At 33.0% G+C, this 14327-nt stretch overlaps 1 protein-coding gene across 2 annotated transcripts in view; it reads left to right on the top strand.

Annotated features, from left to right (window-relative positions):
• The window catches only part of LRP12 (LDL receptor related protein 12), a 71214-nt gene extending 59098 nt beyond the window's left edge, over positions 1 to 12116 (top strand). For both annotated transcript variants that reach the window (XM_063079443.1, XM_063079442.1), the window contains 4 exons: positions 1604 to 1806; positions 3369 to 4473; positions 6122 to 6254; positions 9822 to 12116. In XM_063079443.1, coding sequence (XP_062935513.1) covers positions 1604 to 1806; positions 3369 to 4473; positions 6122 to 6254; positions 9822 to 10688 — 2308 coding nt within the window. In that variant the 3' untranslated portion in view covers positions 10689 to 12116. The remainder of the gene's footprint in view (positions 1 to 1603; positions 1807 to 3368; positions 4474 to 6121; positions 6255 to 9821) is intronic.
• The last annotated feature ends 2211 nt before the right edge of the window (positions 12117 to 14327 follow it).

The raw sequence follows: 14327 nt of genomic DNA, 5'->3' as shown, positions 1-14327 counted from the left end.
AAAAGAATTTTTATAACTCAAAAAGACAACCCAATTTTTAAAAAATGGGCAGAAGAACAGACACTTCACAGAAGATATGAGTAGCCCATAAGCATATGAAAAGATATTCAACATAATTAGTCTTAAGGGAAGTGCACTAAAAACCACATAAGAGATTCCATTTCACACCCACCAATTATTAAAATGAAAAAGACCGACCACATCAACTACTGGAGAGAATGTGGGTGTGGGTAGATGTACACATGCCATGCATAACAGACATTCCCCCAACTAAGTCCATGTTTATAATATATAAAAAGTTCTTAAGTAAATAAGAACAAGTTTGAATGAATGAAGACTATAACAAGGCAATTCACAGGAAAAGAAATAAAAATAGCCAGTAAACATAGGAAAAAGTATTTCAGTATCAGTAAACATGGAAATGCAAAATAGAATGATAAATCTTTTGTCCACCTAATTGGCAATACATTTTTAAAAAATAGAATACCTCATTTTGCTAAAGGTGTGGGTTATAGGGTAGTTTGATACATACTTGGTAGAATTGTGAATTAGTATGAATATTTTATGTCAGTGTCTTTTAAATTTAAAAAGGAATCATCTTTTAACGCAGGAATATTACTTCTAGAAAACTGTCCTAGAAAAATACTTGCTCATGTGTATGAGAGAGAGAGATACATGTATTGTATAAGGATTCAAAATCATCATGATAGTGAAAAACTGGAAACAAATTGTCTATCAGCTTTTGTTACAGCTATTCAGAATATTTAAAGAGGAAATATCCTGGTATAATAATCCTTGGATAATTGCATTATTACTTAGTTTAAGGCAGAGGCAAGAAGATAAAGTCAGATCACTTTTTGATGAGACCTGTTCAGATATTGGAAAATTATATTTTGGCTTCTCTTTTTTCATAAGCAGTTACTAATTTCGTATGTACTTTTATTCATTTGACTTTTTTGTCCTTTACTTATGCCCATATTTTATGAACTACTTTTCGATATTTAGATCTAAAGTGATTTATGTAAAAAGTATCCCCAAACTTAGGGATTTTTCACTGAAAATGTTTTTTGTTAACTTTTAATTTTTTTTATTTTATTCAGATTTTGTGCTGTTTGTTCTCCTGAAAATATATGCTACAAACTTTTCATTAAGCAAGCAGATATACTAGTCTAATGTAAGAGAAGGCTTTCTCTGTGTGTACTTCAATTCATCAAATTATGAAGTAGTTTTTCTGGTTCAAACACAGAACAATTTAGGATATTTTGAATTTGAAGTGGTCTTTCCTAAATAAACACACATGGAGAAGAAAAAGAAAAAGGTGCTAACTATCACCTGTTTTCTTTAGCATTATTTTGGAATCTGATATTACTTATGAAGAAGGAATATGAAGGTTCTGGAACCTGGAAAAGAGATACAAATATTAGGAACACAGAAGCGGTATTATTATTTGCTGATGATAAGGTCATAGGCCTGGAAAATTCAGGAGAACCAGTGAATGTATGGAGGCTTATAATAATGTCCTCAGTTACATTGTCTTATTATGAATTTTTTTTCCAAAATTACTTTATTAATAGTCTTTCATAACTTTTCTGTGTGTGTATAGTTTTCAGGATTTTGATATTCAAGGGTCCAGAAGATGCAGTTTGGACTGGTTGACGATAGAAACATACAAGAATATTGAAGGTTACAGAGCTTGCGGTTCCACAATTCCACCTCCATATATCTCTTCACAAGATCATGTCTGGATCAGGTTTCATTCAGACGACAGCATCTCTAGAAAGGGTTTCAGACTGGCATACTTTTCAGGTGTGTTTTTAAGTAATAAGAAAAATGTTGAACCGAATTTTATGGTTTTAACTGCTCAGTCACTTTGAAGCTAATTTCGAAACGTCCATTTAATTATGACTAGGGCCTCAAGGCAGCTGAGATTGAGGATTAGATGCTAAAATCAGGTGGTCTGGGGCTGGGTTTCCAAAGGATGTTTTATATAATCCTAATAAATGATTAATTTCAAAAACTAAACATCTTTTAAACATATTGAATACATTTATTTTTAAAATGCATTTTTTTTATGTTGCAAGTAGTTTTTTCCCTCAAGTGCTTACCCATATCCTGAATGTTACTTTAGAATATATTTTTTGTGTGTGAATTATTATTGTTTTTACACCTTCAAAAATAAAACATAACCAGTTTCATCTTCATAGTTTAGTCTCAGAAAAAGAAAAGTTATCTTTTGCTTTTCTTCAACTGTATCCAAAAAAAGGTGACCAGATTATACAAAAATGAATAATCCAGAGCATTAGTTATGTATATTTTTTTGCTAAAAATTATTTTGCGTCTTTTGAGATTACATAGTCTCCTTTAGCAAACATATGCTTTTTATCTTTTTTCTTAAAAACAAGGTCTTTGTAATATTTAATTACCTATTCACCGACAAATAAGTCACCTATTTACCGATAAATAAGTTGTTGATGAAAAGTAAGTATTGGCCCCAAATTGTCAGTTTGGGTACTGCAGGAATCTAATGTTGTTTGGTTGCCTTTCCCTACCTCATTATTGTTATATATTTAGTATGGTATACAAAGGTAATTAGAATTCTGTAAGCAACTCAATTTTTTTCTCCCCTTCCTTTTATTTTGATGAACAAATGTATATACCTTTAGCTCAGATTCATGTAGTATTTTGCAGTCATGTTAAAACAATAGAAATTATAAATTGGAAATACTGTTTTATGATTACATGAAACATAAACAGTATAAAGTTGATCTTATGATAGTCTTGGCAAAAGTTTGAGTCTAAATAATGGGCTTGCAAAATACACTATCATGTATATAGCAAAATTGTGTGTGTATGTATACATATATATATTTATGTACACATACGTATAGAGAGAGACAAGAACTACAGAACGTTATGAAAAAATTATTTGAACAGGTGATTGTTGTAGATAAATTTTTCTTCATTAAAAAATGTCCATCATTGTTTTAATGGTGTTTATGGAAGAGTTATTTAAAATTCTTAGGCAATATGTCTTATTGGCTTGTGTATCTTACATCATTTTGTTAAATGTTCTGCAGTAAAATAGCTGTCTGCAAAAACAGAATTGGTCCCTTCTCCCTTTAGATCAAAATACAAAGAGCTTTATGGAACAAGTAATGAGCATTCAATAAATTGAATTATTGAGTAATTGATGTGCCAGTACTACTTTGTCATTAGAACTTAACCCATTTTTTAAAATAAGATTTTTTTAACCCCTATCACTTGGGCCTAATTGTTTATTATGAAAATACCACTTGCTGTTATATATCTTTGAGGAGTATGTTTTTTCTGCTTCCTTCTCCGTCTCTCTCCTACCCACATCCTCCCAGGGAAATCTGAGGAACCAAACTGTTCTTGTGATCAGTTTCGTTGTGGTAATGGAAAGTGTATACCAGAAGCCTGGAAATGCAATAACATGGATGAGTGTGGAGATAGTTCTGATGAAGAGATCTGTGCCAAGGAAGCTAATTCTCCAACAGCTGCTGCTTTTCAGCCCTGTGCTTACAACCAGTTCCAATGTCTTTCCCGTTTCACCAAAGTTTACACTTGTCTCCCTGAATCCTTAAAATGTGATGGGAACATTGACTGCCTCGACCTAGGAGATGAGATAGACTGTGACGTGCCAACTTGTGGGCAATGGTTAAAATATTTTTATGGTACTTTCAATTCTCCCAATTATCCAGACTTTTATCCTCCTGGAAGCAATTGCACTTGGTTAATAGACACTGGTGATCATCGTAAAGTCATTTTGCGCTTCACTGACTTTAAACTTGATGGTACTGGTTATGGTGACTATGTCAAAATATATGATGGATTAGAGGAAAGTCCACACAAGCTTTTGCGTGTGTTAACTGCTTTTGATTCTCATGCACCTCTTACGGTTGTTTCTTCTTCTGGACAGATAAGGGTACATTTTTGTGCCGATAAAGTGAACGCTGCAAGGGGATTTAATGCTACTTACCAAGTAGATGGCTTCTGTTTGCCATGGGAAATACCCTGCGGAGGTAACTGGGGGTGTTATACTGAGCAGCAGCGTTGTGATGGATATTGGCATTGCCCAAATGGAAGGGATGAAATCAATTGTACCATGTGCCAAAAGGAAGAATTTCCATGTTCCAGAAATGGTGTGTGTTATCCTCGTTCTGATCGCTGCAACTATCAGAATCATTGCCCAAATGGATCAGATGAAAAAAACTGCTTCTTTTGCCAGCCAGGAAATTTTCATTGTAAAAATAATCGTTGTGTGTTTGAAAGCTGGGTATGTGATTCTCAAGATGACTGTGGTGATGGGAGCGATGAGGAGAACTGCCCAGTAATTGTGCCTACCAGAGTCATAACTGCAGCCGTCATAGGGAGCCTTATTTGTGGCTTGTTACTCGTCATTGCACTGGGATGTACTTGTAAGCTTTATTCTCTGAGAATGTTTGAACGAAGGTCAGTATCAAAGCAAAACGATACTGGTCATGCTCTCTACAGTAAAAGCATGGCCCAAATATTTTAAACAACTACTTTAATTATTAGCAATGTATTTTTATTTTATATTAGTTTATAAATGGATAAATATTGTTTATGATTTATAAGATTAGTGTGAAAAGCCCAAGACTCAAAAGGCTGAAAACTTTACAAACTAATAAATGCTTAGTTATGATGTGAGAAAGGCCAATTTATATTTACTAGCTCCTGTTCTCAGATTAATCTGTTTTATCAGAATTTTGTAAGCTGCAACTCTCAGTTGTAGTTTTTTACCCTGTGTTTTTATAAATACAAGAATACTTCAAAAAGTTTATGGAAAATAGAATTAAAAAATAATACTTCAAAAAAAAAGATATTACGAATCTTTCCATGAACTTTTTGAAGTGCTCTCATATTAATTCAACAATTCCAGATATTTGAGAACTGTGTTCAAAGCACTATACAGGTGAATAGAAAAGTGAATAATAGCACAAGCAGTTTACAATTGGTGCATGGGAGTAAGAAGACAGGAGTATAAGTTCTGTAAGAACTGTAAAACTAACTGGTATAAAAGTCAAAAGTACCTTATCTAATGGGAGAATGTGGAAAGGCTTTAATTGGTGAGGTGCCAATGAAATGTATGAGTAGAATGTAGATAGGAAAAAGGTGTTGTAGTTAAAAAAAAAAAAAAAAAAAAAAAGGGAAAATAGAAGTAGGAATGCCCATCAGTGCTTAGAGTGAGCACATGTTCAACTTATCTGGAGCCAAAGACACTTATGAAGGACTAATAGGAGATAAGACTGGGGCTAATGTCATGCTGTAGACTTCAGTAAGAGCCACACTTGAGAGTTCTTAGTTCTTTGAGAAACAGTTAACTATTAAAGAATGACTTTCCGAAACAGTAGTTTTCAGCATGATACAGGATAACTTGGACCTGGGGGAAGTTAATGTCAGGTCCCCAGAAGGCTGTTGTGGAGACAATGACCTTCACTCCCAAGTTAGTTACAAATAATACATTTAACAAAGAACTTTACCTACCAGAGAGCTAAGATGGCACACAGATGCACAGTATTATAATAATTGCTGCATCTTTTCTTTGAGCAAGTATAAATGGCCAGAAAACTTACCACATTGCAACAAAAGAGCACAATGAAGAGTCAGAGGTCCTGAGTTCAAGAACCAGCTATCCTAAAAAGTTTTGGTGATTCATTTCACTTTCTTCTCTGACAAATAAATGCATTGGATGTAATGAATAAAAGCATCTCCTGAGAACTTTCAAATATTGTCACCTAAAGTCTGCCCCCCGCCCAACCGCATATTCTTCGGGGATTCAAAATCTAGTATTTTTATTTCTTTCTTTACTTTTTAAAGGGATTTCCAGTTTATTAAAACTTAGTGATCTAGGGTTCTACTAGTGTAAAGCCCCATGAAGACAGGCAGACTGCTTCATCTTTGTATTCTCAGTGTAGGGTTATCCCTACATATATTCAGTAAATGTTCATTGATGACTAACTTTTAAAAATGATCAGCTATACTCATATTCAGTTCGTTTTAATTACTACGAGTTGAAAATTATTGTTTTGCCTTGCCCCCTTTTTTAATTGTTTTTTGCCGCCGTCTGTTCTCGAAGGTCTTTTGAAACACAGTTGTCAAGAGTGGAAGCAGAATTGTTAAGAAGAGAAGCCCCTCCCTCTTATGGACAATTGATCGCTCAGGGTTTAATACCACCAGTTGAAGACTTTCCTGTTTGTTCGCCTAATCAGGTATGTTGTAATTTATGATCTCTATGTCAGTACCTCTTAAAATGAAATCTATGCCTGTATGTAAGGTAAGACAAGGGACCTTTGACTGTCGGCATTTTTGCAGTTAGGTCAAAGATTAAATATATGGAAGATTTGAAATTATAATTTTTTTCATTATATTTTAACAAATACTACAAATTACAGGAGTATATTTTTCATTCTTCCAATTTGGTTGTGAGATTCTTAAGCATTTTATTGTTTAGGATAATTCAGTGTGTTAAAATTCAAAAGCAAGTTTGGCAAATTATTTTCTACTTGAACTGATCATTTAGAAGATTTAAGAATGAATGCTGAAATTAATATTCTAGTAATATATTAAGCTAGATTAACCAGTCAGAAGTAAAAGTAATCAAAATGAAGTTAACATTTCCACCTCACATGAGGAAAAACTTCTTCAAGCTGGATTTTACATTATTTAAGAATATATACCATTTTCTTTATATAACTCATTTATTAATGTTTTTGAATTCTTTAAATTTCTCAGCAATTTAAAAATAATTTTTTCAATGCTTAAATGTGTGCTCGGGTTCATTTTAGGCATAAGAGTTTATACATTTAAATTGTAGGTTCATTTAAGAAACATTTATAAAAATTTTCTTCAGTATTAGGATTAAGAAAAATTGTAAATATTGTTTTCCAGTGATTTAATTCTGTTCCAAATGGAAGACCACTTTTTGGTAAAAGACATTTCTGACTACAGTCTGTCACTTTATTTGGGTCTTTTAGGGAATCTTTGGTGAGAATTTGTAGTTTTAAAACATTTCTCCTGATGTAATTTGCTAAGTAAATAATTTAGAAGTTCCACTGATTGGAAGTTTGTGTGCAAAATAGGGAAGACCTAAATTGTAGCTTCTTTATATTGTTGGCCCTGTTACGGGGAAAGTTTCTTTTTAAGTAGGCTTTCAGACCATGGCTAATTCCATTTACGTGCTCCATCATCTACTACCCACCACCTCTAAACACTAAGTGAGAAGGAGCACAGGCCACACAACACTGACTTCACTCCTTACACCAGTTGCACCCACCCTCCAGTTTGATAATTCACTAGGATTCACAGAATTCACTGAAAGCTGTTTACTCATGGTTATGGTTTATTACAGGGAAAGGTTACAGATTAAAATCAGCCAAGGGAAGACATACACAGGACAGAGTTCAGGTTCAAACATGGACCTTCCAGTGGTACTTTCCACATAGAGATAGGAGAGCATTACACAGTTGTGTGACGATATACACAAAGTATTACCAACCAGGGAAGCTCACCTTAGTCTTTGTGTCCACAGTTTTCATTGGGGCTCCCTCACATGAGCGTTGCACTTATGGCTAATTTCATTCTCTAACCCCTCCAGAGACTGCCTGATACCACATGACCCAAAGCCCCCACCCTTCATCACATTGTTGGTGTGACTTAGAGCTTACATCCTAAATAACAGAGTTAACTGTCTGGCTGGCCCAAGGCCCCCAAGCAAAGACATTTCTATCAGTCATGACATTCCAAGGGCTTAGAGATCACATCCCCAGAAACCAAGGACAAAGCCTTTGAGTAAGGTTAAATTCTTTACTGTACACTTCCCTATTCTCTAAGGTTAATGTTGTGTGAGAATTCTACTTCAACAGCATTTAAAAATAAAATGTGTTTATGAATAGTAAGCTAGATTTTATTCATTAATGAGAGTAAACTCTCAAGTTTGAAACTTTATGTAACAAATTATTAAATTTCCATAGCAGTTTTTAAAAAGAAAAATAATCTTGTGATTTACTATCTCATTCAAAATAAAAATGCTTTCTGAGTAAACTGAAGAAGTATATAAAAATTATTTCCAAAACATTCATAAAGTCTCCTCATAGAATCTAATGTTAGATTGGCAACCTTTTAATTAAACAGACTTTTTAACTAAGTAGAGAGCTTCACCTCACTATGATAAACTATAACGTTAAAGTTGGCATTAAAGTATGCCGAAGGCATTGTTGACCTTGCTGGCGATAGCTGCATAACATAGAGGGATATCTGAAGAGACTTTTGTTCATTGCTGGATATAATAACATAGTGCTCACACAGAGCCTTACAACTTGAATGCTGAGTACCAAATCTATGAAGTTCATTAGGGATGCGAACGAGTAGTTTTTGTTTTGTTGTTTTGTTTTTCTAAATTTAGATACCTCTTTATTGGTGAAAAATATTACTTATTTGCATAACAATTCCATGTGTGCTGATACCCAAATTTCTTGTTGACAGTCTGTGTTTTATTAAAGCTAGACTATGAAATATTCCTATGATAATAGCTTCTTAGCTTTCCATGAATTATGTTCCCAGCACTGTGGAAAAGCCTATATGGAAATCACAAATAATTGCAATACCAGTCACAGAGATGGAAAACATAAGCTTCACATCTTCCATTTTCTATTCACTTCTTTTTTCTTTGAGGGTAAAGGCAAGAGGCATGAGTTTTAGCAGAGGGAAACTACCATCGTTTGGAAATACTCTATTTTAAATACACTAAATGCCAGGTTGATAAAAGCTGTTTCAAGTTTGAATACTCCTTTTTATAACCACTAGATGGAGCTTAAAGACTACTTTATGTAAATGCTATAGATTTTTTTTTAAGGTTATTTTCCATATTACTACTTAAAAATCACCAGTTTTCAAAGAACGATGATGGTATTTTATATTTAATACTAAACTGTAGAAAGTAAAACGTTTAGGGTTCAGATCCCCATACCAACCAGTGGTCAAAAAAAAGAAAAAGAAAAAAATCTTTAAAGGTTGAAAAGAAATCCAGATGTCTGCATACTATTGTGTAGTGCTATAAACAAGTAAATTTTTTTTAGCTTTTCTGTTTTTTATTTTCTGTGCTGTATAACAAATATATTAATTCCTTTATCTATGGCAATATAATTAAATCCTCAATATCCATTCATTAAGCAAATCTTTTTTCACATGTTTTGGAAAGTTTCAGCCTTATAAATCAAGTCTAATTTGTTCTATGTTTTTTAAAAAAAAAAACAGATAAAGACCTGGTTTTCATATTCCTTAAGTCACTTAGTGAATTATGGTGGAGATTTTTCTACCTTACTAGTTGTAGAAGTATCAAATAACTTTATTTTCTATCTTTGATACGGTTTTAGGATTGGATTACTGTGTGAGGTTTTAAAACAAAATAACTTATAATTGACATTAAATATTAAAGTTGTCTATATAAAATGAAGTATCAAGAAAATCTTAAACAGGGCTGGCCAGTTAGCTCACTTGGTTACAGCATGGTGCTGATAACACTGAGGTCAAGGGTTTTGATTTCCATACCAACAAGCTGTCCCCCCCAAAAATCTTAAACACAGTGAGCAGTGATTCAAGTTATAGATTAGATTCTATAGTGGGATGAACCTGTATAGGTGAGATAACTTAATATGTCTTCCATAGACCCTGATAACGAGTAGTAGAATTTTTAGCCACAACACATTCTTAAGAGAAGGGTGTCTTCCTTCTTAATACTTTGTTGTTAGCTATCTTAAGATCTTTTCTTATTACTGCAGGCTTCTGTTTTGGAAAATCTGAGACTTGCTGTACGATCTCAGCTTGGATTTACTTCAGTCAGGCTTCCTATGGCAGGCAGATCCAGCAACATTTGGAATCGTATTTTTAATTTTGCAAGATCACGTCATTCAGGATCATTGGCTTTGGTCTCAGCAGATGGAGATGAGGTTGTCCCTAGTCAGAGTACCAGCAGAGAATCTGAAAGAAGTCATACTCACAGAAGTTTGTTTTCCTTGGAGTCTGATGATACAGACACAGAAAATGAGAGAAGAGATGCAGCAGGAGCATCTGGTGGCGTTGCAGCTCCTTTGCCCCAAAAAGTCCCTCCCACAACAGCAGTAGAAGCAGCAATAGGAGCATGTGGAAGTTCCTCAACCCAGACTACTCGAGGTGGTCATGCAGATAATGGAAGGGATGTGACAAGTGTGGAACCCCCAAGTGTGAGTCCAGCAAGTCACCAGCTTACAAGTGCACTAAGTCGTGTGACTCGGGGGCTACGTTGGGTACGTTTTACATTAGGGCGATCAAGCTCCATAAATCAGAACCAGAGTCCTTTGAGACAGCTTGATAATGGGGTAAATGGAAGAGAAGAAGATGATGATGTTGAAATGCTAATTCCAGTTGCTGACGGAGCTTCAGACTTTGATGTGAATGACTGCTCCAGACCTCTTCTTGATCTTGCCTCAGATCAAGGACAAGGGTTTAGACAACAATATAGTGCAACAAACCCTGGAGTAAGGCCAAGTAATCGAGATGGCCCCTGTGAGCGCTGTGGAATTGTCCACACTGCCCAGATACCACACACTTGCTTAGAAGCAACAATGAAAAATGAAACGAGTGATGATGAGGCTTTGTTACTTTGTTAGGTACGAATCACATAAGGGAGATTGTATACAGGTTGGAGCAATATCCATTCATTTTTTTGTAACTTTACAATTAAACTAGTTTTAGTTTAAAAAGAAAAAAGATGCAGGGTGATTTCTTATTATAGGTTAGCCTGCATGGTTAAATTAAACAACTTGTAACTCTATGAACTTAGAGTTTACCATTTTAGCAGCTAAAAATGCGTTATATATTCATTTTGTTCAATAATGTTCTTTCATTTGTTACTAATTGTTTTTATCCTGGTACTGTAGTTCACGGTAGAAATATGGCTGCTGAAACTCATTTGACTGTCATTTTATCTATCCTATGTTAAAAGATTTGTTTGTTCAAAATAGTACCTCCTTTTAATTGAACCTTTTATGCTTTTGCCAATACATCTTGTAACTTAATATACTAGATATTAGGTTGTTAATATACAAAAAAAAACCCTTATACTCACCTGTGTTTTTGTTTGTATAACAATTTGTCTATTATTGGATTTTATCATAATGTGAACTTGTCAAAGGGAAGAAAACTTTCTCTAAAAATTTTTCTTTTATGTTTAAACGTAGTGATGTAAATTTTAGGTAGAATTAGGTAAATTAATGGCAGAAACAAAACTTTTATAGATTTTTCTAATGTTGACTTTATTACTCTAATATGGTACAAACCAAATGTTAAAATCCCAAGTCATTTCTTTTTTCATCTCTATTTAAAGACATCATTAAGCAGATGAAGATATTCTACTATGCATTAAATCTTGAACTTTATAAAATATGTACAAAAATTGTACAAGATAAGTTCCAACTGGTAATGTCTTTCCCTAATATAGGGTTATGCTTGTATTGGACCCTAGGGATTTGCACTAAAATCGTATCAAGGTCTCAGATGAGTTTAGTGCACAAGCACTATCACTTTAAATACTATTATTTGCTACCACAATGACTATATATTTCCATAGCTTTTATGGGGGGTGGGAGGGCATTTTTTATTACAACTTGAAAATGCTGTGCTGGTTTCATATTTATTAGTTGTATTTAAAGCTGCATTATTGTAAGAGTGATTTTTTTCAATATATTTTATTCATGGGGGTATCATGCTACAATCTTGAAGAAAAGCAAATTAAGAAATCATTCAGATCACCCCTCTTTTTTAGGTAGAATGAATTGCAAAATCCAGCATATTTTTATTATTGTCAGTTCCTATTTATTTATTCTTCAGGTGTCTGTTTTAGTAGCTTAATGATTGAGTATGAAAAATGTATCTGTGTGTGATTATTGCTATTTATTAAATTTTAAATATTTTGCTGAATGTCATTTTAAAGCATGTTTGAGGTCTTGTGTATTTGTCGTGTTATGCCGTCAGGAAGAACTGACTAAAATGTTTTAATATGTATCAAAAATTAAAATGATTTTTTTCTATTGCTTTGAGATACTTTTTAAATCAAAGTTGTTTTTTTATTTTTTTGAACTTTCATGTATATACAGATTCAGGCCATAAAATATGCAATATGTCTAGAAGAAAAATAAAAGGAGGGATATTCTTCCTTAACTACTTTATAGTGAAGTAATAGCTTATACATTCAAGTACTCCAGGGTAAAATTCCCAAAGGACCTGGATATTATTTTGCCTTCAGAAAATTGCCTCTTAATTGATATGTCTTGTAAGACACAGTAACAACACAATCAGTTCTCTTTTTATGTTATTTTCACATACAGTTCAGACCCCTACAGAAGATTTTAATGGCAGAATTTGGGTTACCAAAATAATCTTTTAGGTCCTACAAATAATATACTATAAGATATAGGGTTTTTGGTTTTGTTTTCTGGCATATGCTTTATTTTTTTTAATTAATACATCTTCCTGGTTCAAACAGTAAAAAGTAAATCCCTCTCCTACCTCTAACACCCATCTTTTAGTTCCCTTTCAAAGAGAGACATACCAATACCAGATTCTTGTGTATCCTTCCAGAAATACCATATACATACATAAATGTTTTCATATATATATATGAGAGTACTTCGAAAAGTTTGTGGAAAATAGAATTGAAAGATAATACAATCTTTCTATGAACTTTTTGAAGTACCCTCATAAATGCCATATACAGTAATGCAAATCATAACTTACTGTGTATATATTTTCTATACCTTTTCTCAAGGGGGAAAATATGTTATTAGAGTTTAATATTAAAAGTGAAGTTGACTATTTCCATTATTTGATTTTTTACATTTAAATCATTGATCTGTCCTGAATTTAGGGTTTCACTTTTTTTTTCCAGGTGACTGCCTAGTTTTTCCAAAGCTGTTTATTAAAAATACATCCTTTTCTTACTAATTTGAAGTGGGACTTTTGTCATATACTAAATTTCCATATTATTTAGGTATTTTTCTAGATTCTAATTAATCTTCAATTGATCTGCCTTTCTCCTTTTATACCAGTTCTACATTGTTTTAATAACTATAATTTTAAAATGTTTTAAGTATTCCATTTGAACTTTATTATCAACTTGTTGAACTCCACAAAACAAATTCATACATACTTTTGTTTTTTTTCCCCCTTTGGACAGTTTTAATTTTCTAGATTAACTTAGGGAAATTTAACATCATTATTATGTTGAAGCTTTTTATTCTAAATCATAGTGCCCTATCTAAAAATGGTGACTATTTAAGTCCTTTTTTTTTGGCTTGGTTTTTTCCAGATGCATTTTACTTTACAAAGATCTCGTACTTTTTTAAGAGTTTATTCTTACAAAGTTTTTTTGTTATTAATGAAGTTTTCTGTTTAAAATTTAGCATAATTTTATTATACATAAAGTCTAAAGATTTATGTTAATTTTCTACACAGCCCCCTGACTTCATTTATATTTTTAACAGTATTTCAGTTAATTATATTGTTTTCCAGCTACACAATAACCTTCATTCCAGTTTGCATACCTCTTTGTGTCATGTTTAATTGCATTGTCCAGTACTTCGAGGATAATTTTAAATAACTTTGACTAGAATGAACTGGGTTGAGGTAGATAACATTTAATCATATTAAGGAGTATTTACTGATCCCTACTTTTTAAAAAATTTTAAGAATGTATGTTGAATTTTTATCACATGCCATTTTCAACATCTGTGGAGATGATCATATGATTCTTTTGATCCTTTAATATGAATTTTATTAATATATTTAGTGGTTTTGAATCATTCATGTATTCCTGAAATAAACTCTACTTGGCCATGTGTATTTTTTAATATATTGCTAGATAGTGTTTTATATTTTTACAATATTTGCATTCGTATTTATCAGTGAGACTAGTATGTGTATGTGTGTGCATGCACCTGTTATCTTTGAGAAAGTTTTGTATTTAATGCTGGAGGGTTTGGAAACTTTCCTCTTTTTCCAGTGCTCTGGATCAGTTTAAATAGCATTGGAATTTTCTGTTCCTTAAGATTTCAGTGAAATTATCTCATTCTGGTGGGTATTTGGCAGGCAGCACTTGGACAGCTTTGTTGGTAATTGGTCCATGTAGTTTTTACATCTTATCTTGCATCAGGAACCATCCATTTCATCCAAGTTTTTAACTTTATTTTCCTGGAGTTGAGCAAAGTGATCTCGTCCTCTCCTATGCATACGTCTTTTCCCCCTTATTACAT

Source organism: Cynocephalus volans, chromosome 15 (genome assembly GCF_027409185.1).
Source record: "Cynocephalus volans isolate mCynVol1 chromosome 15, mCynVol1.pri, whole genome shotgun sequence".
Classification (NCBI taxonomy): domain Eukaryota; kingdom Metazoa; phylum Chordata; class Mammalia; order Dermoptera; family Cynocephalidae; genus Cynocephalus; species Cynocephalus volans.
Note: the sequence above shows the minus strand (reverse complement) of the source record. Positions and strands in the feature narration are given on the sequence as shown.